Source organism: Pelodiscus sinensis, chromosome 1 (genome assembly GCF_052426305.1).
Source record: "Pelodiscus sinensis isolate ZL-2025 chromosome 1, ASM5242630v1, whole genome shotgun sequence".
Taxonomy (NCBI): Eukaryota; Metazoa; Chordata; order Testudines; family Trionychidae; genus Pelodiscus; species Pelodiscus sinensis.
This window is the reverse complement of record NC_143052.1, coordinates 333697895-333723732: the sequence shown is the minus strand read 5'-3', so window position 1 is coordinate 333723732 and position 25838 is coordinate 333697895. Positions and strand designations below refer to the sequence as shown.

Here is a 25838-nt window from a genome sequence, read left to right as displayed (position 1 = left end):
TACCGAAGCGCTAATTTATATCCCACAAACGCCCAGACTGACAGTATCCCAGCATGCATTGCGCCAGAACGAAGGAAACGGCTGTGACAGGGGACAGACTACATATCCCAGCATGCATTTTCCTACCCACTCGCAGCGTAGCCTGGGACTACAGGTCCCGGGACGACTCTCCGAAGGCGCGGTGCATATTGGGAAGTGTAGGCCGCGTGACTAACACCGACGAATCCCGCCCCTCCCCCGGAAGTAGACCCGTAACTAGGGGTTCACAGGGGCTGTTTCCGGCGGGACTAGGCATTATGTAGGCTGTGGAGTGGCCGGCTGCTTCGCGAAGCTTCTGCGGCTGTAGGGCTCTGCAGCTGCCGCCATGTTCGGCTGTTTGGTGGCGGGGAGGCTGGTGAGCAGCGCTTCCCGGAGAGAGGGGCCTTGGCGGGCTGGGCGGGGCCTCTGGAGAGACAGGCGTGGGGGCGGGGCCTATGAAGGGCGGTGGGGCTGGAGGCGGGGTCCCTGCGGGTAGATTCGTACCCTTCTGCGGGGTCGCTCGGCCTGGGAGACCCCTGAGGCCGCAGGCTTCCGTCGGCGGGGCGGGGTTCAGGGGAAGCGAGCTCGGGGGGCTCTATGGGGAGGGGGCGGGTTGGGAGCCAGGCATGGGGAAGGGTTGTCGGGGGAGGGTTCTGAGGAGTGGGGGGCGGTGTGGGGGTGGGTGCTTGAGGGACGTGTGTGCTCAGCCTATGGAGGCGTGTCTCTTGGTGCGGGGTGTTTATATCTGGTGATAGCAGTGGTGGTGAGGAAGTTTGGAAAGGGTCGTCCTGTGGCAGGCAGATTGCAGGCCGGGATGGCTCTCGCTTATCTCCCGTCCTTGCTTCTTGGGAGCAGCTCCCAAGGAAATGTGTTCGGAGTCTTCTTCCCTCACTCTCTAGATGTGCCAGTTCTATGCAGACCCCATCCCAGTGTGCCTTCCTTCCCCTCGTAAAGGGTGGTACCCAAATTTTATTGACTGAGGGGTGTGTAATGTCATTTTGCCAGTAGATTGCTCTAAGTGGCAGCAGACTACAATCCTGTTTGGTAATATAGATGTTTGGGTATCTGTGAGGTGGCTGGTCCAAGCGTGTTGTGTTGTGGCTTATTCTGAGTAGGAATGATCTATATCAAGAAGCATGTACTGATGTGTCATGTACATGGACTCGGTAATAAGGACAAGGGTGGCTCTATGCCCTAACATTTAGCTAGCCTTGAACTAAATGTATAAAGCCATATCTTATTTCTTATTTAAACAGGTTTCCATGATTAGGGTTCTGCTAGCCATGTGGTCGACAACCACTACTTAATAGACTTGGCGGCTTCTTCTGCACCACATTTTACCACTATCCACATGGGGAACCAAGGTACTCTGATACTACCGCCCTATGTGTGCTATAGAGCCTGTATAGCTAGAACAAGGACTCTGAATCCTTTTAGCAGCCTATTGCACAGTTCCCATGTGTTGTGTTTGCTCCTTTGTCTGTTTACAAACTAAAACTGGCATGTGCCTCATTTCCTCTTCTTTCAAACACTAAATGGATTTCTGAAAACAGGGCTCACATGGTAAAAACTAAAATTTCTAAACTAAAACTTGATTTTATATTCTAGGTGCAAGCAGTGGCACAACAGGTGGCCCAGGATAAGTTTGTATTTGATTTACCTGACTATGAAAACATCAACCATGTTGTGGTCTTTATGCTGGGAACTATCCCATTTCCAGAGGGCATGGGAGGATCTGTCTACTTCTGCTATCCTGACCAGAGTGGGATGGCAGTGTGGCAACTCCTGGGGTTTGTCACCAATGAGAAACCGAGTGCCATCTTCAAAATTTCTGGTTTAAAATCTGGTAAGAGCAGTGAAATATAACAGTTAAATAATAAAGCAGACTAAAAATCCACTTCATTGTCTGTCTCAAATGAGTATATGCAGTAAGATAGTGGAACATATTGTCTCGCTATTTATTAAAAAAATTGTCCTGTGAAGCACCTAGGAACCCTATTACTAAATCTCACTGTGCACAGTAAACTTGTGAAACTTGTAGCCAGGGGATGTTGTGAAGGCCAGCATTACAATTGGTTCAAAAAAAAAAGAATGAGGTAGGTTCGTGGAGGATCAGTCCTTCACTAGTTGTTACCGTAGATGGTCAGGGATGTGGTAGAGATGTTAAAATGCACTTAGGTAAATATGTAGCTGCTGAAAATTTCAGCGGTTACACATTTACATGCAGGGGGAAGGCAGCTGTATCAGAGGTAGCAGCACAAGGGGGCCTCAGGAGCCAATGCTTGGGGAGCCAGCTTGAAAGCCTGTTCCCCCATGAGCACTGGCTTCTGCCCTCCCCTGCCCTGTGCTTCGCCTCTGATACAGTATGTGGGGAGAGGTGTCGCCGTGAGAGTTGGTACAAAGCTGGCAGCAGTGTAGGGAAGTGGAGTGGGGCTTGCATGTAACTGTGAAGGTTAACTTAGCTACTTGATAGATTTCAAAATGTAAGTAGGGAGTCATTGAACAGGTGTGTATCAAAGGGGTCCCATAAGGATTAGGGTTTTGATAATCAGATAATTGAATAGTTGATGGAATTTCCATCAGCTACTCGATTAGTCAATAAGGGGGAGGGGCACTTGCTATCCCTTCAGTGCCTTTGCCTTTTAAATGTAGTAAGCAATCCCCATTTGCTCCAGGTCCTGGCTGCCGCACTTCTACCTTTAAACTATAGTAAGAGCCCTGCAGCTTATAGTAGAATTCACTTTGGTGGGATGTCAGAGTAGTGATTTATTCTAATTAAATAGCTATTTCTTTGTGAACTCTAGCCTTTAATGCAGAGGTGGGCAAAATAAGGCCCATCATATGAATCTGGCCCACCAGATCACTGCATCTGGCCTGTCATTGGCCCATGGCTCAGTGGGAGCCACACCCACTCGAAGCAGCTTGGCTCTGGAATCCATGTCCTTTCAGCACGCCACACACCCTGGGAGCTTTGCAAACTGTGCTGGGAGCCAGAGGCAATCTTGCAGCTCCCATTGGCCAGTTTCCTTGTAATGCAGGCAGGATGGGGAGGTCTCTCCTACTTCCAGGGGCACATGGCATGCAGAGATCACATAACCCCTACAGCCAGCCTCTTTGAGTGGGGATGCGGCAGTCAGGAAGCCTGCCTGAGGGTCCCACCTGGCTTCTGGCTGGGAGATGCCGAAGTACCCCAACCATCTGTCCCCTCTCTTGCACTCCTGCCCCAAACCCTCTGCACTCCCTATCCTGCACCAATACTTTTTCTCAGACCCTGCACCCTAATCCCTGTCCCATGTCACAACCTCCTCATGCCCTAGGTCAAAACCCAAATCCTTGTACCCCCTCCTACACTTCTACTGCACTCCTCCCCAGGTCACAACCCCCTCCTTCACCAAAACTCGACCCTCCAGCCCCACATCTCCTTCTGCACCCCAGTCCTCTTCCCCACGCTCCCTTCTGCCCAAACTGCCATCCCAAACCCCAGACTCCTCAACTAATATGGAAGAGTGCGACCCTTGACCTCTTAGCAAACTCTTGGAGTGGCCCTCCATTCAAAATTATTGCCCATCCCTGCTTTAATGCATAAGGCTGCAATTCTGTCTCAGAGGTTGTAGAAATCAGATTCCTTGACTTCTGCAGCTTCAAGAAACCAGAGGTGAAATCAGGTACAGAATAGTGCAAATCTATAATGTTTTGCTTTTTTTCCAGAGTTAGTTCATGACAGTCTTTACCCGTGAGCAGTGTACATGTGTACATCCACTTTATAGTTTGCAAAACAGTCAGTGATTTGTTCACTTTATAGCAGGAAAAGTACTGAAGAGCACAACTTTAGGAATAATGTTCTTAACAGCAAGATCACTGCTATTCTGTGTCTCCGATGAGGAGACTTAACTTTAATTTGGTCATAAGAAGTTATAGTGGGCTATGGTTCTGGACTGACTAATATGGCTGCCGCATTCTGGGCTCCATAAAGGTTTAGGAAGTTAATACAATGAAAAGCAATAATTACGATGGAAAGACTTTTGCAATGCTGGCAGTGTTCCAAAGCAGGTAATAAACAGTCAAAACTATAGACAAGAGATAAGGAGACAAAGCTGGACAAGGATGACTTAACCATTTCTGGCCTCTGACTGAGGTAGGTCTTAAGAATGTTGGTCCTGAAATCAACTAGTGTTAGAGAATTAAAGATACAACAAAGATAGCAATTGAGAGCTCTACCAAAAAGCAGTAAGAACCAGCTGCTATTTTTCATTAGCTGCATAGGTTGAACCTCTGTAGTTTGGGAGTCTCTGGTCCAGTGCCATGAATGCTGCTGGACTAGAGAGCCCTGGAGGCTGGGGGTGGAGCAGGGCAGCTGAGCCTGCATGGCACTAGAACCTGCAGTTGGCAGGGGGCTGGAGATTGTGGGGCTGTCGGAGCCCACATGGCTGCAAGAGGTCTCAGGCCAAAAGAGCCCGAAGCCTGTGGAGCTGCTGGGGCTTGCAGGGCTCAGGAGAGGAGCCCAGCAGGGAAGATGGCACCCTTCTCCACTCCCTGATCCTCCCTGGTCCAGCAAACTCCCTTATCTGGGACCTGGACAATGGAGATCCAACCTGTAATACATAGAAAATTTAGAGAGTGGCATCTATAGGGATCACATTCTTTTTCTTCTTCAGTCTAAGTGGCAGTTCATGAAAATTGATTGAAAAATGCGGTTTTATTACTTGTGAGATCTGTTGTGTGTATTTAGTCATGTCTGTTCACTTTGAGTAAAATGTGTTTACTACTCTTAGTGCTGTAGAACCAAATCTGGCAGAGCAAGTTGGAATCTTAATTTTTATAGAATCATAGAACTTAAAGGGACTTCTAAAGGTCATCGCATCCAGTCCTCTGCATTCATGACAGGACCAAGCACTATATAGACCATCCTTGGCAGGTGTTTTCTAACCTGCACTTAAATATCTCCAATGATGCAGATTTCACAAACTTAGTAGGCAATTTATTCCAAATGCTTAACCACCTTGACAATTAGAAAGCTTTTCCTAATGTCCAACCTAAGCAGTCCTTGCTGTAATTTAAATGTACTGCTGCTGGTCCTATCATTAGAGTTTAGAGAGAATAATTACAACCTTTTAGATACTGGAAAGCTGTTACAATGTTCCCTCTTGGTCTTCTCTTTTCCAGACTAAACCAATTCAATTCTTTCAGTTTTTCCTCATAGATGATGTTTTCTAGAATTTAAGTCATGTTTGTTCTTTGGATTTTCTCCAGTTTGTCCACATCTTTCCTGAAATAAGGCACCCAGAACTAGATACAGTACTCCAGTTGAGGCCTAATCAGTGTGCAGTAGAGCAGAAGAATTACTTCTAATGACTTGCTCACAACACTGCTGCTGATGTATTCCAGAATGATGGTGGTTTTTTTTTCTTTTTTGTCAGCAGTGTTACACTGTTGACTCATTAGTTTGTGGTCCACTAGGACTCCTAGATTCCTTTCTGTTGTTGTTCTTCCTAGGCAATCGCTTCCCATTTTGTATGTGAGGGAGAACCAATCCATTACAAAGTGGAGAACTTTGCCTTTTTCCCTGTTAAATTTCATCCTTAGACCATTTCTCCAGTTGAGATTATTTTGAATTGAATTATAATCCTGTTCTCCAAAGTACTTGCAAGCCCTTCCAGGTTGGCATCACCAGCGAACATCATAAGCATTCTTAGTTGGGATTGGTCCTGCCTAGGGCAGGGGGCTGGACTTGATGACCTTCTGAGGTCTCTTCCAGCTCTATCATTCTATGATTCTCTCTGTGACATTATGTAAATAGTTGAAGATATTGAACAGAACCAGTCCCACAACTGATCCCTGCAGAACCCCACTCATTATGCCCTTCCAGCATGTCTGTGAAGCACTGAACCATTTTCTTGAACATCAGTACAATTATTAACAAAGTTTCTGTTGCAGAATCTTTATTGATTAAACCAGTCACAAAACCAAACCTTGACTTGGGGTCTATTGTTGAGTTTGCAAGGCTTGCAGTTATACTGTTCCTTCTTGTAAACTGGGGGCAGGAGGTGGTACCTGTTGTGGCAGTTGAGAGAAACAGTACCCCCAGAAGTCCATACTCAACTAGAATGACACTTTAATTTTGTGTCTTTATGGCACTGAGCACAAGTTATCATTTTGGGGATTGATCTGTATTGGGATTCTTGGGGATGGGATGGGAGAGGAGAGGAAGTAGCGTCAAAGTAATGACATTATCTATGGTATAGAATGCAGGACAAATCTCACTGAGAGGGCCAAGAGAACCCTTCATCTAATCTAACAATACAAGTTCTAGCTGATCTTTTAACCGAGGGGTGGGCAATAAGTTTTGATGGGGGCACAATTCCAAGATTTTGGTAAGTCGTCAAAGGCTACACTTTTCTGTGGAAGGAGTGCAGCGTCTAGGAGGGAAGTTGGGGGCAGATGGGAGCTCAGGTTAAGGAACTGGGGTAAAGGTGGGGATGTAGGGTCTGAGGGAGTCTTTGTGAAAGACAGGTTTGTGATCTGGGGCAGATATTTGGGATACGGGAAGGGATGTGGGTGCAGGACAGGATTCTGGCTTGGGGGAGGATTGTAGGAAGGAGTACAGGATCTGGGAGGGAGCTGTGACCTGAGGAAGGGGGGAAGCAGAGTTTTTTTTGTGGTTAACTGGGGTAGGAGGAAGTGGTGACCTGGGTTAGGTAGTTGAGGTGTTGTACTGGAAAAGTCAGTAATACCAAGCAGTTCAAATGCTTCTGAATCTTATATACAAACATATAACTCAACTGGCTCAATGGAGTGATTAGTTTTCTTAGGGGATTTTAGAAACTGATTAATTCTTCCTTATAAAACTCCTTCCCTTTAAGGTTCTGTTAGGGATTGTCTCTCTGTTTTTTTATTAGCAAGATTAAAGGTACTTCTGTATTTTAAAATTATCCATTGTATTTTTTCACACAATTAGTATGAGCAGTACACCATTGTTTTCCATGATTTTGTATGTAAAGATGTCTACTTGGCAAGTAACAAGACACCTCACTCATAAGAAATTTTACTGACTTAACATGGTAGTTGTCCTCATGCCAAGTCTGACATTTGTACTGCTTGTGCTATTTCTTTCAGGGAAAGGCAGCCAACACCCCTTTGGAGCAATGAACATCCCCCAGACACCATCTGTAGCCCAGATTGGGATCTCAGTGGAATTGCTAGAAAATTTGGCTCAGCAGACCCCGGTAGCAAGTGCTGCTGTATCATCAGTAGACTCATTCACTCAGGTAATTTAAAAGCATTGTTTCCATCAGGTTTTCGCTCTTGGTGTAAGAGCCCATTAAGAATCAAGCTCTCTGTCAAGGCAGGTGTGAAAAATTACCGCAAGTAATTCCAAAACTATAGCCACCAATTATATGTCGTCAAGCTAATCTTGGTCTGGTAGTTTATTTATTCAAATAAGATTTTTCCTTAGGAAAATATAAAAATTGTGCATTTTTTACCATTGCAGTATTCTACATACTTAAGTGGAATGCTGGTATATTTCCATCCTCAGTCAAATAGTTCTATGTTCATGACGTATAACTCAAGTAAAGTTACCATACTTTAAAAGGCTCTTTTAGGTCTTTCCAGCACAGGAACAGAAACTGAGGTTTTGGTGCTGTAGAAAGATAGATCAAGTAGGATTCTAAAGTTCCCCCAACAGTTAGGAGCCTAAAATACAGTGCCTAGACTTGGGGGATGGGAAACACTTGGGGTGGAATATTAGCTCAAATGGTAAGGTAGTCTTCTTTCAGAGTAACAGTTAAGTGCATCTGCACTTCTGTCCCCTTCATAGTGTCTTCAGCTGCCCCTGCTGTAGGCCTCCTCCCTTTACCAATTTCACTGTAATTCCTCCACTTTTACACTAACACTGAGCTACAGTACTGTGTGTCAATTATGCTTACCCTGACTGAGTTTGGACACCTGCTGTTCTTCCCTTAGGAGTTGGAGCAGTTGTGTACAGTGATCAAATACCTTTCTTAAAACAAAACTTTTGTTTAGTAGTATGCACAAAGCTGTGTGAGTATGAGAGAGACTGACTGACTGACTAAATGTATCTCTAGTATTAGGCCAGGTCTGCATGTCGGACCAATATCATAACTGTCTCTTGGGGTATGAAAAATCCACATGATGGCATATATTATGTTGGTAGATGTGCAGGAGAATGTACCAGTGACAGTATGGCTGATTCAAGTTTGACACAATCAACTCTGGATTAAACAAAGACTGTGAATGGCTTGCTAACTACAAAAGCAGCTTCTGCTCTCTTGGAATTCACACCTCCAGATCAGCTGCTAGAAGTGGGCCTCATCCTCCTTGATTGGATCCACCTCGTCAACTCCAACCTGATCCTGGCCTGCATATTTATACCTGCCTCTGGAAATTTCCACTACATGCATCTGACGAAGTGGGTCTTTGCCCACGAAAGCTTATGCTCCTACACTTCAGTTAGTCTATAGGTGCCACAGGACTCCTCATCGCTCTTCCATTGCCAGCACCGTATTGCCTTTGGGAATTTTGCTGGCATAACTGTCTTCAGGGGGGTATTTTTTCACTCTCCTGACTAATGTAACTGTCCATAGTATAAGCGGCAAGGAGTCCTGTGGCACCTTATAGACTAACCGAAGTGTTGGAGCGTAAGTTTTCGTGGGCAAAGACCCACTTCGTCAGATGTATACATCTGACGAAGTGGGTCTTTGCCCATGAAAACTTACGCTCCAACACTTCGGTTAGTCTATAAGGTGCCACAGGACTCCTCGCCGCTTTTGCAGATTCAGACTAACACGGCTACCCCTCTGATACTTGTCCATAGTATGTTTTAGTGTAAATCAATCCTCAGTCTGGTTCCCCTGAACACTCACTCTTCTGAGGAAAGGGTCCCTTTTAAGCCCCCTTTTTTGTTCTCCTGTGTTCCCAAACTTTGACTCTCATGTTGAAAGCTAATCTTGTAGCACTGCAGGACAATGAACCAGTGATTCTGGCATTGTCCTTTAACAGCTCAAGTGTTTGCTGAGGAATGGCTTATCTTGAGCCATTTTCTTTCCTGACTGTTGTTCCAGACACTTTTGTTTGGTCTTAAGCCAATGTAGTCCTATAATGAATATTCCAATAACCAGGCCAACACACTCTGAAGAAACTTACTGTTGATCCAAGATTGTGCTGCATGTTGAAGCTCAGGGCTGCTACTTGGGGAACAGTGGGAATGGCCAAAGCTGTTGGCCTGCTTGAGGCAGATATTGTGATATCACTATCAGCAGGCTTGTGTGGCAGCCTTAGCTAGCTGGATCCTCCTGCTTCTTGCTGGTGTGATATGTTCTTCATAGCTTTGGTACTGGTGAAGAGAGTCTGATATGTCCCATGCTGCTCTCTGTTTTGCTTCATGCTCAACTGGATACATATTCCCTTTGCCTTAACCATAATTTCTTCGTGCTCCAGCATCTGAGTGGTACCTCTGGCCCGTTTTCTCCTCCCAGTCTTGAGTCAGTAGAAAGGAACCTTTGAATCTTCACTCTGCCACCCATTGTCTTGTCTTGGGGAAACAGCTCTCCATACTTAGGACTACTATATTTTGGGCCTAGAATTAAGCAATGTCTCATCTCTTGAGACTCCTCTAATGGGGAAGTAAATGGATTTTTGATGTTCATGTGGGTAATTGAGGAGAGAAAGGGGAGGAGTGTACAGAACCACAGGAAATTATGCTAATTGCAGCTGCTTGGGACAGACCCTGTTTTGGCTTCAGCCAGACAATATATTGTTGCTTCAGTTCTACAGAAACTTTTCAGGCATTTATGATCAACTGCACTGAAGTTAATATCTGTGATGTGATGGGAACAATGACTCCCTAGCACTTTAAAAAGCCTAACACATTAGCTGTGTTAATGACTGCTGATTTCAGGCTGCCATCACAACTAGCCGTGGAGGTATGATGAACTTCAGAATGATTTTCAAGTGAGGAAAAACTTAGAAAATGAATGTTCCTGTAGCACCTTAGAGGCTAACCAAAAATATAGATAGTATAATAAATTTTTGTGGGCATAACCCACTTCTTCAGATGACAAATATGGAACAAGGAGTCCAGGGGTCCAAATATATAGCAGAAAAGGAGGGGGGAAACCCAGAAAACTGTCTATTAAATTGTACATGCTAAATGAAGCTAATAGAGTGAGCTGTAAGTACCTGATAGTTAACTTTTGATGTCATTTGGGTTTTGAATATAACAGCTCATCCAAGACATGTTTTTGGAGTTCATTGGGTATGATGTTCATCTGTTTGCACTTGGATAGGAAGATGATGTCTATTTGGATCTGTGCAAGTTTCCTTGTCTCTTGCTCCACATTTGTCATCTGAAGAAATGGGTTGTACTCACGAAAGCACATGATACTATGTGTATATTTTGGCTAGTCTCGAAAGTGCTACAGGACCATTCATTGTTTAAGATGTTGTTTTTTTTTTTTTAAACTTACAGACTAACATGGCTACCCGTCAGACTTTCAAGTGAGGAGTACTCAACAGGCACAACTAGTGCACCTAAACAAATTCTCTTAAGTAAATATGAAAAACTTAAACAACAAACTCAGTACAGTGTTTGAGTCCTTGACCAGTTGTGCCTGAGAAGGACAGTCACTTGACTTCTGTAAGTACCTCTTGGAGTCCATCATGAGTACCTCTTGGAGTCCAGGCTGGGGACTGCTCCACATCTCTCCCCCTGCCGCAGTCCATCGGAATGAGTCTGGTAGCACTTCAACGACGAACAAAATATGTAGATGGTATCATGAGCTTTCATGGGCACAGCCACTTTGGGCTGTGTCCGTGAAAGCTTATGATACCATCTACATATTTTGTTAGTCTGTAACAGGAGAAACTTAAACAACAAGTAGTCTGGTAGCACTTTAAAGACTAATTCGGCTACCCCACTGAAGCTTAAGTAAATATTTTAAGCATGCATGGGGAGGGAGAATAGAAATATAGAATGATTTCTGAACAATATTTCTCTGAAGCATCAGTTCTTCCATTACTGCCTGTTGTACCACTAAGAAAATGTGCCTTGTGAGATAATTGCCAAAGAAACTAATGTCTTCTATTCTTAACAAACTACCAAAAAAGAACAGCCATACGGGGTCAGACCAAAAACTCTCTAGCCCAGTAATATGTCTTTCTGATAGTGGACAACTCACAGTAGTTACAGTTATGGGAGAGGCATTTGATATCTGAAAATTACTTTTTACAAGTCTGTTCCAAGCTTAATTAATATATTTTTATGTTTTATTTTGCACTACAAAGTTTTGTCAGCATAGCTGTGTTAGCTAGAAGTGTGGGGTGGAAAAAAAAATCCACTCTTGCTGGCCAACACAACAATGCTAACAGCTGTCTTCCCCATGCAGATCCATGTTGATGGAAGAGTATTTCTGTTGGCTTAGTGTTGTTCAGGGAGGTGTTTTTAACTATGCTGTTGGAACTCCTGTCAGTTCTTGCTATATATCCACAAGGTGGCTCTGCTGCCACACCTATACGGTACTGGCAAAGATTCATACTGTTTCTCAAGAATATGGTTACTCCAAAGTTAGAGATTATGACTAGAGATAATTGCTGGTTAAGGACCAGTTTGCGTAAGGAACAGTTGCAACTGGCCTGTATTAAAAAAAGAGTAATATGACTTCTGCTTGTTCCATTTTATGTTGAATCTTCTTTTATATCAAACTAAAAATTAAATGGAATTATCTTGCATTGAATTTGGATTTTTCTTCAAGTGATAGTCTCTGTTTTTTTCCACTGTTGATTACTCAGGCACTCTACGTACCCCGAGTCAGAAAATTTGAAAATACTGTCCATTGGTCCATGCATGGACCCTGGCTTGTCTCATGCGTCTGACTGAGGTGATAGAGATCAAGGTAGACTGACCACCTTCTGAGTCCCTGCTCACCTCAACATGGTCAGAGTCAGAATCTTTACTGTCCTTCATTCTTACATAATTTCTGAAGAACACTTTTATTTTAGCTGTAAATAGTTTGTAGATTTAGAAATTTTAATAACTTTTAATAGTTTTGATAATTTTAGAATTAGATTAGGCTGTGAGGAGTCCCTCCCCTGTATTCCATTCTCCCCCATGTCCCATTTGGATACCACACTATGTCCTGAGCTTCAAACTCGGTGCCTTCTGCCTGCAATCCTCCTTTTCAGTCAGTGATGACCATCAATTCAGCCTCTGCTGTCTGGAAGAGGCCCAAACTCAGTACAGTGTTTGAGTCCTTGACCAGCCGTGCCTGAGAAGGACGGGCACTTGACTTCTGTAAGTAACTCTTCGAGTCCATCATGAAGCTTCAATCAGACCTCGGCTGGGGACTGCTCCACACCTCTTCCCCTGCCTCAATCCATGGGAATGAGTCAGCAAGGCATGAACCTCCTGCTGCAAAGTATGACTTTTGTGCTAGAAGATCCACTCCACAGTGGAGCCTAGTCAGTAGATTGGGAACCATGAGACTAAGTCTTCATCTAAATCCATTCTAGAGATATATATTATGTGTGTATGAAAAATCCACCAACTTATGGCCGGATACCATCATTGTCCCCCCCACCGATGGCATGGTGGCTTCAGCGATATCCCACCCATGTCACTCCATTTGCAAGACAAAACCTTTGTTGCCTTTAGGCATGGCTATAGTTAGTTTACTCCCTAAGTTGCCATTCTCTGAACCTCACACTGAAAGTTCCCACGAAGAGATCTCCTTGCTATGCTTAGGGGCCCTTTTTCTCCCCTCCTTCCTAGACAAATAATATTATTATAGATGCAGCTAAGTTGGGGAGCCCATGTGGGCTGCACTGGTAACATCTCTAGAGTACAGAATATACTCTAGGGTCTTGGAATTATGGGTGATATGGAAGGCATGTGAGTCCTTCCTTGCATCAACTCTATGTATGTCCTCAGACAACACTAGAGTGGTTTTTTACATCAACAAACAAGGGGAGCAAGATCTGCCTCTCTGTGAAGCAGTCAGTCTCTGGAAATAGGGTGATCTGACTGCTGATGCATTATCTGCAGCCTCCCGTCTAGGGATGCAGAACTTGATTGCAGACACTTTCTGATTGACCACAAGTGAGAACTTTACAACATGGAGCTTCATGACATTTTTACATGATGGCAAACCCCAACCAGGGATCTGTTCTCTTTCTGGGCAACCAGATGTGCCACGTGTTGCTCCAGTGGAGCCCTAGCTTAATGTTCCCAGGGTGACCTTTTTCTTTTTCCCCTAGTCATATCAGTTTAACTATGCCTTCCTTTCTCTACTGCTTCTGCCATGAATACTACATACAATTTGCCAGGATGTGGTGCCAGTCCTCCTGGTTGCCCCTTTTTGGCCCAGACACTTTGGTTCCCCAACCTCCTATTCCTGTCATCTCATCATCTGACTAGTTTCCCAATCTTCCCATAGCTTCTGACCAGGTGCAATGGCAGGATCAGGCACCCCAATCCACTACTGCTTCACCTCAGGGTGTTTATCAGACCTTGAATTGGAGTGCTCCTTGGCCTTATGAGACATCCTTTTTAATAGCAGAAAGGACGCATCTAGGAAATGTTGCCAATCTAATTGGAAATGCTTCTTATCCTGGACACAGCAGAGAGCATACAAAGAAGAGCACAGGCTCCACTTAAATGTTTGAGGAGCCTTGGCCTTTTACCTGCAGAGTACAAAGTTATTCAGAAAGTCACTGAGGCTATTTGTCACTGTAGCAGAGAGAGTCAGAGGTTATGCTGTCTTCATCCAGAGAATTTCCAATTGGCTATCTGTTTGCATTCTGCTCTGTCAGCTCTCAAACCTCCCTCCGTCCCTGAGCGCTCCAGCCATGACTGTTGCATCTCTTCAGGAGGTACCCCTCTGTGGTGGGGCGCTCCTTCCTGTCTCCTCTGGCAGACAGGGAGGAATCCCAAGTCCACAAACCCAGATACCGACTATCCCTCTAGAACCTGGCTCACGGGCCCAAGTCCATGAGTACGGTCTCTGTATAGTCCTTTAAGGCAAGGCCCTCCAGCCAGAGTCCACAAACACAGTCTCAGTGCCCTTTAAGGCAAGGCCTGCACTGGCAGAACAGGGTGATAGAGGGCCCCATCCCTGGTAGGGGGGACCCGGGCCCACCCTACTCCACCGGGTCCCAGCCCAGGGCCAATGAGTGACAGGACGGCATGCCACTCCCTTTCGAAAGAGCACTTTCGGGGAAAAAAGGCTGAACCGCGCTGAGGTTCCCGGGGCAGAAGAGGCGGCTCCCGCTCCTGCACTGGGCCACTTCCTACCTGGTCCGCTGGAGCTACTTCCCATGTACTTGTCAGGTTTGCTGTCCTCCCTGGGATGACGTCTCCTTAGTGGGCAGCCTCTGTGATGCCCCCAACTCGCCTCGGCATCTCCGCTGACTACTTCTGGGGTCTCGGGTCGCTACTGGTCAGGATCTTCCTTCATAGGTCCTTCTCCAGCTGTCAGCCCAAGACTGAGCCCTTCCCCAGGCTTTTATAGTTGAGGTGCAGCCTGGGCATGCTCGGTAGGGCTGTGGGGGAAGGGCCTCGGCAGCCAGGTAACCCTGGCTGGGTCCTGTGGATTCAATGCGGGGCTGCCTCGCCCCATCACATTTGTAAAGCCACCACATGGAGCTCCATCCAACTTTTTGCATAGTGTTACTTTCTGGTATAAGATTCAGTTACTGAGGTTTCATTTGGGATGGCAATTTCCCACTCAATTCTACCATCTTCATTTGTTCACCTCTTCTTACTTAGGTACTGCTTGTCAAACACCCTGGCTATGTCTAGACTGCAAGCCTCTTTCGAAAAAGGCTTTTTCGAAAGATACATTCGAAAAAGCTTCTTTAGAAAAAGAGCATCTAGACTACAATCAGTACTTTTGAAAAAGCAAGCTGCTTTTTCAAAAGAGCACCCAGGTAGTCTGGATGCTCTCTTTCGAAAAAGCACAGTTTGCATTACATAGCGCCTTTTTTTGAAAGAGCACTTTCAGGGGGAAAAAAGGCGTTATTCCTCGTGAAATGAGGAGTACCGCCGTCGAAAGAAAAGCCGCATTCTTTCGATTTAATTTTGAAAGAATGCAGCTGTAGTCTAGATGCAGGTGAAGTTTTTTCGAAAAAAGGCTACTTTTTTCGAAAAAATCCTGCAGTCTAGAGACAGCCCCTGAGTGGAATACTATAGGGACCATCACTCAAAGAAGGGGAAGTTACTTACCTGCAATGGAGATTCTTTGAGAAGTGTGTTCCCTATATGTTTTCCATTAGCCCTCCTCTTTTCCCTCTACTTTGGATCTTATCTGATTTGTGGTGGTGAAGGATGTGAAGTAGCAGTTGGTCTATCCCACCCTTTGTCTCCTTGGTCAGAATCATAAGGCCAGCCAGGATGCATGCACAAACCAAAAACTGCTACTTTCAAGTTCTCCAACTCTGGGCTCAGGGTGCATATACAGAACCCATAGTGAAATACAAATAAAGACTACACATCTTAAGGAACCTACAGTTAGAGGTAAGTAACCTCTTCTTACATGGAATTATCTCTAAGTGAACAATACAGAAAACGAGATCCTTGTAGGCAAAATCATCATCAACAGGTACTATTGATAGGCTGCCACTAATTTGCTAGTGTAGTTTGTAGAACAACGCCCAAGTCTTCTCACTACATCATCCATTACTCCCACACGATTTTACAAATTTTGTTTATCTTGAGGTTGTTTAAGGATTTTCTTCAGAAATTTGCTCCAGGAAACTAAGCCTTTGAAAATAAACAACAAATGAATAAAAGTCAAAATATTTAGTTTCTAAGATACATTCTCTTGGAATAGGCCGTGTTTGAGGGTAGAGGTGGGAGCTAGTAATGCTACATCCTCTCCTTTTCCAACATAGACTTCCTTTTCACTTAACCTCTCTGCTTTCCTTTCCCCCATGTGTAAAAGAGACTTAATCCACCCAACATGAGGCTTGAAGATTAGCTAATTATTGGAATAGTACTTTAAAAATGAAAACCATGATCAAAGTTGTAAATATGGATTTGATTTACAATATGTTTTTTTTTGTATTTCAGTTCACCCAGAAGATGCTGGATAGCTTCTATAACTTTGCCTCATCATTTGCAGTTACTCAGGCACAGATGACACCAAATCCCTCTGAAGCTTTCATCCCTGCAAATGTTGTTCTGAAATGGTAAAGGAAAAATACCTCAAGTAATAATCTTATTTCTAGGCTCCAGAATTGTGAATTTCATAGCACTGAATTCACTTTCATGGCATACAGTAGCTTTACTTTGAAGCTATGTAACTAAAAGTTCTTCTGTTGATTTAGCTACTCTAGAGTAGTTCCTTGTATTCTGTTCTATGTAGCCTCTGTAAATACTAAACTTGGATAATTAAAATGCTGTACTTTTCTCATTGTTTGCTACTAGACAGTTTAGTCGCTACCTGCAGTTTGTGGCTGATTCCAGAAGCCGCCTTTGCTCTTTATAATTGTACTAACTATGGGAAAGCAGAACATATGCTGTCTGTTCCTGAGCTACAGTGTCTGTTAAGTTATCAGGAGTGATGCATATGTGTTAGTCTTCAGTTACATAATCAGATACAATATTTTCCACATGATCAAGAGCCTCATTTATAGTACAGGATGGACTCAGAGGACAGAAATAAGGATAAATGGGCAACCTTAAACTGGCATTTTCTAACTTTTGCATGCTGGACTGTGCAACCTGAATACTGTTAATGTAGTTTAGTATATAATTCATGACATGTTTGGTTTATTAAGTTTTAATTAGCTACACTGTAAAGGTAATGATATAATGGAATATACATCTCTATCTCAGAGTGCCTGAAGCATGACTGGGAAAGCAGGGCTTGAGAGAACCATCCAGGGGGAAGATGTATTCAAGGAGTTTTCTGCGTGTGCGTGTGCAGCGGCAGGGGAGAGATATGTAAACCTTGCCTCTGTACAGATTACTTAATCTGTCATCTAGACTAGCTCTTTAGCAATGGTTAGGAAAATGGAAAGCCAAAAATCTTGAGTTGCATTATTGAGAAGCCATATTAATTGTGACAAACTTTTGTCTCTTCTAGGTATGAGAACTTCCAAAGACGACTGGCCCAGAATCCTTTCTTTTGGAAAACATAAATTTGAATCAGGTCTTTTGAAGTGTTCTCCAACTATATAGTCATGTCTTCGTTACAGTTAATCACCCCACTAAAGAAAATTGGTGGCGCAATCCAAGTCCGAGCAGACTACGTTGATTTTATAGTACCATTGAAACTTATTTAAAATTAAAAACTGAAAACTGCTCATCTTTGTGTTTTAAGCTTAAAAAATAAACTTAAAAAAATCAATGTATATTTACATCTTTAAAAGTGTTCTTATGTACTTGTATTAGTTTGTCCCATTGTTAAAATGGCTGTACATCAACCATATTTGTACAAATTATATGAAGTATTGCAGTTTTCTGTTTCATTGTAGAGAAACCAAATTGAACTCTTATCTTAACCTCAGGAGATGCTTCCAAGCAAAATCACATTTTTACATTACTAATATCTTTGAATTAGATGTGAGACATGATCACTTCTTATATTTTACTCAGCATTAATAGTCTAAGAGCCAGATCCCCAGCTGGTATAAACTGGCATAACTTTATTTTCTCCCTTTCTTCTAAGTCCTTGAAGGGCTTGATTCCAAAGAGTATGTGTTTTCTTCCAGCTGTGGGAGTGGATGGGAAGAACAAGACTTTAGGCATTTATTTTCTCCACTGCAATCTATAATTTAAAATGGCCATCACAGGTTCATTCCTAGGCCCAAATAAGTATTCTTTAATGTTATCAAAGGGCTTGTCTTGTCAGTAGGGCTACGTCTACACTGGCATGAATTTCCGAAAATGCTTTTAACGGAAAAGTTTTCCGTTAAAAGCATTTTCGGAAAAGTGCGCCTAGATTGGCAGGATGCTTTTCTGCAAAAGCACTTCTTGCGGAAAAGCGTCCGTGGCCAATCTAATCGCAGTTTTCCGCAGAAAAGCCCCGATTGCCTTTTTCACGATCGGGGCTTTTTTGCGGAAAACAGTACTATGCTGTTTACACTGACCCTTTTGTGCAAAAGTCTTTCAGAAAAAGACTTTTGCCCAAACGGGAGCAGCATAGTTTTTCCGGAAAAGCACTGATGATTTTACATGAGATTGTCAGTGCTTTTCCGGAAATTCAAGTGGCCAGTGTAGACAGCTGGCAAGTTTTTCTGGAAAAGCAGATGATTTTCCGGAAAAACTTGCCAGTCTAGAGACAGCCTAGGTGAAAGAAGAAGGAAGGTTTGGGTAGCAGAGACTATTTATGGTGGAGACTCTTGATGGGTAACTACTTAGCCTGAGCAGTTTACTTCTTGTTTGCATCATGATGCACAATCTAATCTTCTATGGAGGGGGGAAAAAATGGAACTCTGAATAGTATGAATTAGACTTTCTCACTAGCAGATAGTGGGGTAGCATCAATATCTTACAATAATAGTTTAAACTAAGGGCTTTCATAAATGGTTTAAAGCAAGCGTAAGAGATAATCATAAACAGTCAGTAATAGTCTTGAGATGACCTTGCTCTACATGAATCTGCCCTGACAACCAGCTAACATCTGTTTGATGTTCTAGTGTCCTTTGTACTTTGCTCTGATTCTATTCCAAAGAAGCACAAGGACACCCTTCTGTTGTTTCTGGTAATCTTTTCACTCTCTCTTGTATTCCTAGTCTTGGGGATTTGAACTAAATCAGTGCCTTTTCATAGCCTTTGGCTAGAGGGAATGGTTTCTTAACATCTGTTTCATGCTTAATGTCTCAGTACAGTTCCAGTTGTTGCAAACTATATTCTCTGATCCTAAAAGTGGTTGTAAAGGGGAATTTGCCTGTTATTAAACCTCTTCTAGACAGATGGCAGTATTATAGCTAAATTATACATTGCTCTCAAATTATCTAACTTCTCTCACCTATATTTTTATGCTAGAAACAGTCTACCCAGTTTGCTTTCATTTGAAACTATGGACTGAATTCAGTCTCACATGATCTGGTTTGACTTGAAAATACTTTATTCTTCTGATTTCTGCACATTTTTCTAACTTTTAGTTTCTTTTCCATTCCTCCAAATAAAACTCAAACTTTAATGGAAGTCAGCAAGCCAGGGCCCTAAACTATTTGTGGTCATATTTCACTTTTCCTTAATCTCTGAAGTATGTAGTGCAGCTGGAACATGGTAATATCTAGTCCTCTAGCTATGAGGCAGGGAAGTGTCGCAGATGGAAAGATGGGCTAGAAATCAGTAAGTTACCTCATAGGTTGGGTACTGCATACTTTGTGCCTAAAAACAAAACACATTTTGGGATTTTAAAGTTCAGTTTAAGATTGTTTGACGTCTAGTCATAGAAAACAAGACAAAGGGAGACAGTGACTCATGTCAGAGAAGGAGGATAGTCAAGTGATTAGACTAGAGCATGAACCTGGAATTTGGATCACATGGGTTAACTCCCTACTCTTGTAGACTTTCTAGTGACCCTGGGAAAGTCACTTATTGTGTGTACCCCAGCTATAAAATGAGGCTAGTAGCCTTTGCCTTCCTCACATGAGTGTTGAGACTAACACCTGAAAGATTGTGAAATACTTTTTTAAGAGGACATCTACTTAGAACTTTCTGAAGATTGTTGTGCTCAGGGTTTTACAAATGCAAGATTGGGGGACTGCTTCAAGCCTACTAGGGGAAGTGACTAGTCTTTTCATTGTCCAAGGTCACAGTAATGCAGAAAGTAAACCGCATAAATGGCAGAGATTAGCAGTCTATTATAGGAGTGAGTAAAAGGTTTTGTGGCCTGCAATGTGCCAGAGGTTAGATTGGATCAGAGCTACTCAACACATAGGCCGCTTGTGGCCCAAGGCCCATTTATTTGCAGCCTGCGGTGCAGTTTGGGTACATGTGGCCCGCAGGTGGAAGCCAAAACAAAAAAATAGTAGTCAATATAATGGTCTTCTGTTGATATGTTTTAGTTAAATTCCTGGACTGTCATTACTCATTAAAAGTGCTGTCATATGGTTGGAAATCAGGTAAGTATTGCATTTTATTAATATCAGCAGAACTGACTTAGAGGCCTGCGTGTTATGTAATCTTTCCTTAAACTATGTATTCATGCCTGTCAGTGTGAAGGAAGCTATTTGCATATATTTGCATGAATGTGCAACCACGCTTAAGTTGTGGCCCTTAGCATGTGCTATGAGTGTTATTGTGGCCCCCAGAGCTTCCAAAGTTGAGTAGCCCTGCGCTAGATGATCATGATGGTCCCTTTCTGATCTTAGAGTCCATAAGCTTTATTGGTATTATAAAAGAAAACTAGATTTTAAAACTAATTTTAAAGCTCTTATAATAGAGTTAAGGAAACATGTCTGTTAAGTGGGCAATGTTCCTTTTAATTCCTAAAGTGTAACTAGCTGTTCCTCCACCTTAGTATTTGTGATTTTATGTATACCTATTACAGGTGGCAATGCCACAAGGAAAAGGAGAGTTATAAATAAAGGTCAATCTAAGGGTTTGTTTAAAAAAAAAAAAAAAACAACACACTCACTCTACTTCTTAAAGGATCTGTCCCTTTAAGGTGAATGCAATTAAATTGGTATATTCAGGGAAGGGAAAACAGTTACACCATTCCCAGGCAACTTTCATATCCATAAAACTGTCCATACTACAGGTTAAAGGGACAGCTGGTTTGCTAGAAAATCACATTCCTGTTAAATAAAAACAAAACAAAAAAACCTGTTTAGATCAGGCTCTAGTCCAGTCTCTATACAAAGAACAGCATGTAAGTGAGACGCAAAGAGAGGCTCTGCTCAAGTCATTGTACTTTGCTGGCATAGCATTGTCAATAGAGGATGGGATCCTTGCTAAACATAGCTCTGCCAGCAGAACTACATAGAATAGAGGGAATTATACTAGCAACATTACACTTTTGAGAGTATAGCTTATTTTGCTATACCCACTACGGCTATGTGTACTGGGAAGGTTTGATGATGAAGGTGCTATCGACATGCAAAAGTCCCCAAAAGTGAAAAACAATCAAACCGGGTTTTCTCTCTCCTGTTATTGACATTTCATAGCCATATTGTTAGAAAAAACTATTTGTTCCACAGATAGAACAAAGCAATGTGGGTAAGCTTTCCACAGTGCAGTGTTGTGGGAAAGCAGAGTTGATCCCTGTGAGTCTTTGGGATTCCCTTGTAGCTTTGTGAGCTCTCCTTGTGAAGGAATGCCAAATAAGCACAGCAGTCTCCCCAGCCCTGCCCCTGCAGCAGTAGTCTGTCTGCTGCTGTGTTCCTAGCAGGACAGAATGGGAACATCTGAATAATGTGTTCTTTGTTCCCCAAAATGAGCAGCATACTCAGCTGTCAGATACTGCTCAGAGCGTTGAAAGGGGAGAAGTGCATGCCTGCAGGACAGCAGAGATCACAAAACACTGAGCAGAGCCATCACGCCAGGCATTGTGGGATACTGGGGGAAGTCAGTTCTCTGAACTAAACAAACAGCAGAGTCCACACTGGCTCTTTGTTGATGATAAAGGGTGGGGAAAAAAAGTCTTTGTTGGGTGTTTTTTCTGACAAGTGTTGCATTGCAGTGTGAACACTCTTACTGTTTTGTCACCAAAAGGCAGTTTTTGGAGACAAAACATGCCACTGTAAACAAGGTCTAAGAGTACTTTTACTGGCAAGGTGCTCCTATTGTGGACCCAGCCTTGATCTCCATATTTCATCTAATGTGCCGAACAATGATATATAACCAATACATCGTAAGCCATTCAGCATGTGGGTTTAAAGATAAACAATGTGCTTGGTTATTTTGTATGTAATCTATAGACTATCATACATGTCCCAACAGAGGGTCTGCATCATTTTCCCCAATTGACAGTTGATGAAGAACCACATGGAGAGAGTAAAGTCTACCAGAGATGAAGCAATGCACCTCTGGGCATAAGCTTTTGAGGGTAAAAACTGGTTGTCAGATGCATAAAGTGAAAGTCACAGAGACTGGGATATGTACTAGCATATCAAAGAAGAGAGCTGTTTTAACAAGTGTAGAACAGTGTTAGGATTGATAGCCCAAGAGAGTCAACTGTGGCCATCCAATACATTAGGGCTACTTCTACACTGCAGGCTTTTTGAGCAAGAACAACTGTTTTTGGGCAAAAACTTGTGGAGCGTCTACACTGCACGCACGTTCTTGCACAAGTAAATTTACAGTAAGGCATCGGAACAGAGGGCTTCTTGCACAAGTGTTATTCTTCTCCCCACGAGGAATAAGCCTTCTTGCACAAGAGCTCTTGTGCAAGAAGGCAGTGTGGAAGATCAACAGGGGTTTCTTGCACAAGAAACCCTGATGGCTAAAATGGCCACCAGAGCATTCTTGCGCAAGAGAGCATCCACACTGCCATGGACACTCTTGTGTAAAAGCACCTGGCAGTGTGGACATGCTTTTGCATAAGACCTTTTGCACAAAACAGTTCTTGCGCAAGAAGCCTGCAGTGTAGACATAGCCTAAATGTATTTACATATGTTACAGCCGGTCTCCGACTTATGAACGAGTTACATACCAAACACTAGGTTGTAACTCAATCTGTTCGTAAGTTGGATTGCATTCACATACATATGGCCGTGCTGTTCGTAGTTCGTGTTCTGGCTGTATAGGAGGTTGGTTGTAAATACGAATGGTTGTAAGTCGATGCATTCGTAACTTGGGGACCAGCTGTATTTGGGGGCTCTAGATCACAGTGTATTCAGCAGTTCTAGAAATTCCTGAGATAAAACTGTCCTGTGGCTATTATATGGCTGCAATGAGGTCTAATGTGTATTTAAACAAAAGAAAATGTGCACATACGTTAAATCCTCACGCCCAATACAAACCTGTATGCAAACTCCACAATGAAATACTAGTTATGCAAACTGTATGCTGCTAAGGCTCTACCGTTCAACTCTGTCTTTCATTCTAAATTGATTTTGATCACTATATAAAAATTCCTAAACCATTCATGCAGTATAGAGCATATACAGATATTTTAAACAGCAGCATTTTGTATTAAGCGGTTTCAGGAATTAAAAACTTTGGCACTCGTGTGCAGTTGCATTTGAAAGAGGATTCATGTTGGCTTTACTGTTTAGTCTTTTTATTCTCATCAAGCTGAAAGTAGATTAACTTCACAAAGGAAAATTTTGCCCTTAAGCCACTAAGGACTTGTGGCCATTTGCAGGGTTAGAACTTAATAAAAGAGCAAATACAAATAAACCCTTCCTGCCTGGACATGACAGGGCTGACACTTGCACTGCGACACACACACCTAGGATCATCTCCGCCGGCAGCCTGGGGCAGCAGCTCTGGCAGGCACTGACTGGTGTGCGGGGCTCTAGACTTCCTATTATGACGTCATCCCTAGCAACCGTGAGCCTCTCTCGCGTCCTGGATACGGCTCCTCCTCCCCTCACCGGTGCCTCCCCCATTGATCCCTGGTCCCAGCAGCTGGCTTTTTTGCCCTCTCCTTCCTTCAGAGTCTCGGAGGAGGGAGCAGGGGATGGGGGAGAGGCTAGGAGGGCAGTGTGCTCAAGGAGAGGGAAAGTGAGGGGTGAGGTGGGCAGGAAGGAAGGAAAGTGACAGCCTCCTGGAAGAGGAAAAGCAACATTAGTCTCTATGCTTTCTGCTTCTTCACCTTGGTGGGGGTTGTAAAAATGTTGGACAATATCCATGCTGCAATCCTCGAATCGGGCAAGAGTGTGTTCCCGACGCTCCCAAAGCTCACAGCAGACGGTAAGGCCTTCCCAACCCCCAGAGTCTGACTCCTATGACTTTCACTGGGAAGACTCTTACATACAGCAGCGTGTGTACACCAGAGCTCTTTTGTGTGTTAGGTGCATGTCATGGATGCCCATCCATCCTGCCACTCACCCGACAGCGCTACATGCCATAGGCACAGGCATGGCAGCCTGGGTGTCTGGGTTCTATTCCTGAGTCTGCCATTGACTTCCTGCATGACCTTTGTACAGAAGCCTGGATCTCCGTTTCCTCATCTGTAAAAATGGGAGAAATACTAGTCTCATAAGAGGGGGGATTGTCCAACTTAACTCATTTTAGTTAAGTGTTTGGAGCGCTAGAAGAGTAGAGTGTGTGGCTAACATATAGCTTAAACAAAAACATGGTGTATGAAATATAAGAGCATTGTTGATTGCAGTTGTTCCTCTGAGACTCAGAAGGGCTAGTCCAGACCTCTCAGAAGATTTTGCTTGGAAATTCTTTTGACAAGTTTCCCTAGTGACTGGGTTTAAAGTTTGTTTTTGAAAGGAAGAGGGGTATTTGTTTTAATGAAAGAGTTAAGCTTCCTGTGGTGTTTTGCTGTGCTATCTCTAGATTGCCTGAAACAAAAGGCCTTCGTATTGTTCCATATTAAAAATCTGAGCAAAACTAATTTTTGAACTCTGACCACTCCTACTTTTATGTGTCAGGATGCAGGAACTCCTCGTTGAAATCATTTAGAATTTATAGAAAAATCTGTTTCACCCCCAGACTCTTACTGAGGGTTTTAGAAAGAACTGAGATCCAAATAAGGTTTAAAGTGGACCTTGGCTGAAATCTTAACTATGGAGCAAGAACCATTGCCCTGTAGTGTATATATAAGGTATGCAGGATGCTTGTGATTACAGTGAGATCCTGAAGTGCTATTAGTAAGAAAAGAAGGCTTCTATTTGCCATGGAGTGTGATGAACTTCTGTGCTTGTCATCTAGAGATCATCGCATATTATGTTTCATTTGCATTTTAGAAGTCTTTAGTATTTGGGCCAACGTGTCTGAATTTGTGGAAAGGCAGCTCTCTATGAACAAGGTAGGATTCCGCACATCTTATTCCACCTCTTAAACTTAAATGTTTCCAAATGATTCTGATGCATGCCCATGCCACTAAAACCTGTTATGCATGCCTCCTCCTAAAGCCAGAGTCATGCAAGAGGCAAACCAAATTAAAGGTACGTTGTAGTCCACAAAGGTGCCACAGACTTCTCTTACCTTGTTAACTGGGTTAGTTAGCATAGTGTATCATAGTCAAATTAGTTAAAAAAATCCCAAAGTAGATCTATATGTAAGGAAGCTTAACACTTTTTTGATGTTTCCAGAGAACTCTAAGAACTGTCCATCCCTCTCCCCTGCCCAGGAAAACATAAGTTGTGGGTGGAAAGGACATGCTCTGTGATAAATTATGAATTGATCGTGATTATATCAAATCAAAATGTTTCTCCTTCTGCTTGAATATTTATTATTGCTTGTGTTTCAGGGTGTTCAAATACCAGGGCTTGGAACATTCTCCTTTTTAAGACAAAAATTAGATGTCGGCAACAATAAATTTATCCTTATGCAACGACCTGTGTTTCTTCTGTCCGAGAAACTAGCACAGACTCATGGACTCAAAATTGCCAAAATACACACTCCTGGTAAGAAGTTTGATTATGGAATTTTCTTTTCCTTGCAACATATTTGTACTGTGCTATAAAATATCTGACAAGATTAATAGCTAAGCATCCAAACGTGACATATATATAACATTCCTTCAAAAGGAACAACTGATAATAACATAGGCTTTGTTGATAAGACACCAACAAGAGGGAATTTCTTTACAAGACACCATCACTTTTACATTTATATCCTATGCAAGGTTAGAATGTTTCTACTTTTACCTTCTGACCGTGTAATACCACTTAGGAAGGAACAATCAGTTTCACACATACAGAATGAGAAGCGACTGGAAAGGAGTATG

At 43.0% G+C, this 25838-nt stretch overlaps 2 protein-coding genes across 4 annotated transcripts in view; both read left to right on the top strand.

Moving 5' to 3' along the window:
- The first annotated feature begins 238 nt into the window (after positions 1-238).
- On the top strand, positions 239-17385 carry HIKESHI (heat shock protein nuclear import factor hikeshi). 2 transcript variants are annotated; one of them, XM_075919402.2, is made up of 6 exons: positions 264-394; positions 1275-1382; positions 1627-1864; positions 7132-7283; positions 16100-16218; positions 17118-17385. In XM_075919402.2, exons 3-6 carry the CDS (start codon positions 1714-1716, stop codon positions 17170-17172), a joined length of 477 nt encoding a protein of 158 aa, XP_075775517.1. In that variant the 5' UTR covers positions 264-394; positions 1275-1382; positions 1627-1713; the 3' UTR covers positions 17173-17385. The 2 variants fall into 2 exon arrangements, with proteins under 2 accessions (XP_075775516.1, XP_075775517.1); XM_075919401.2 differs by lacking the exon at positions 1275-1382 and having other exon boundaries at positions 239-394.
- Positions 17386-17538: 153 nt separating this feature from the next.
- Positions 17539-25838, top strand: part of CCDC81 (coiled-coil domain containing 81) — a 45014-nt gene continuing 36714 nt past the window's right edge. Inside the window, exons 1-3 of one of the 2 annotated variants that reach the window (XM_006118366.5) lie at positions 17539-23845; positions 24853-24914; positions 25359-25515. In XM_006118366.5, the coding sequence (XP_006118428.2) occupies positions 23767-23845; positions 24853-24914; positions 25359-25515 (298 nt within the window). In that variant the 5' untranslated portion in view covers positions 17539-23766. The remainder of the gene's footprint in view (positions 23846-24852; positions 24915-25358; positions 25516-25838) is intronic. The other variant, XM_025182256.3, reaches the window with a different exon arrangement.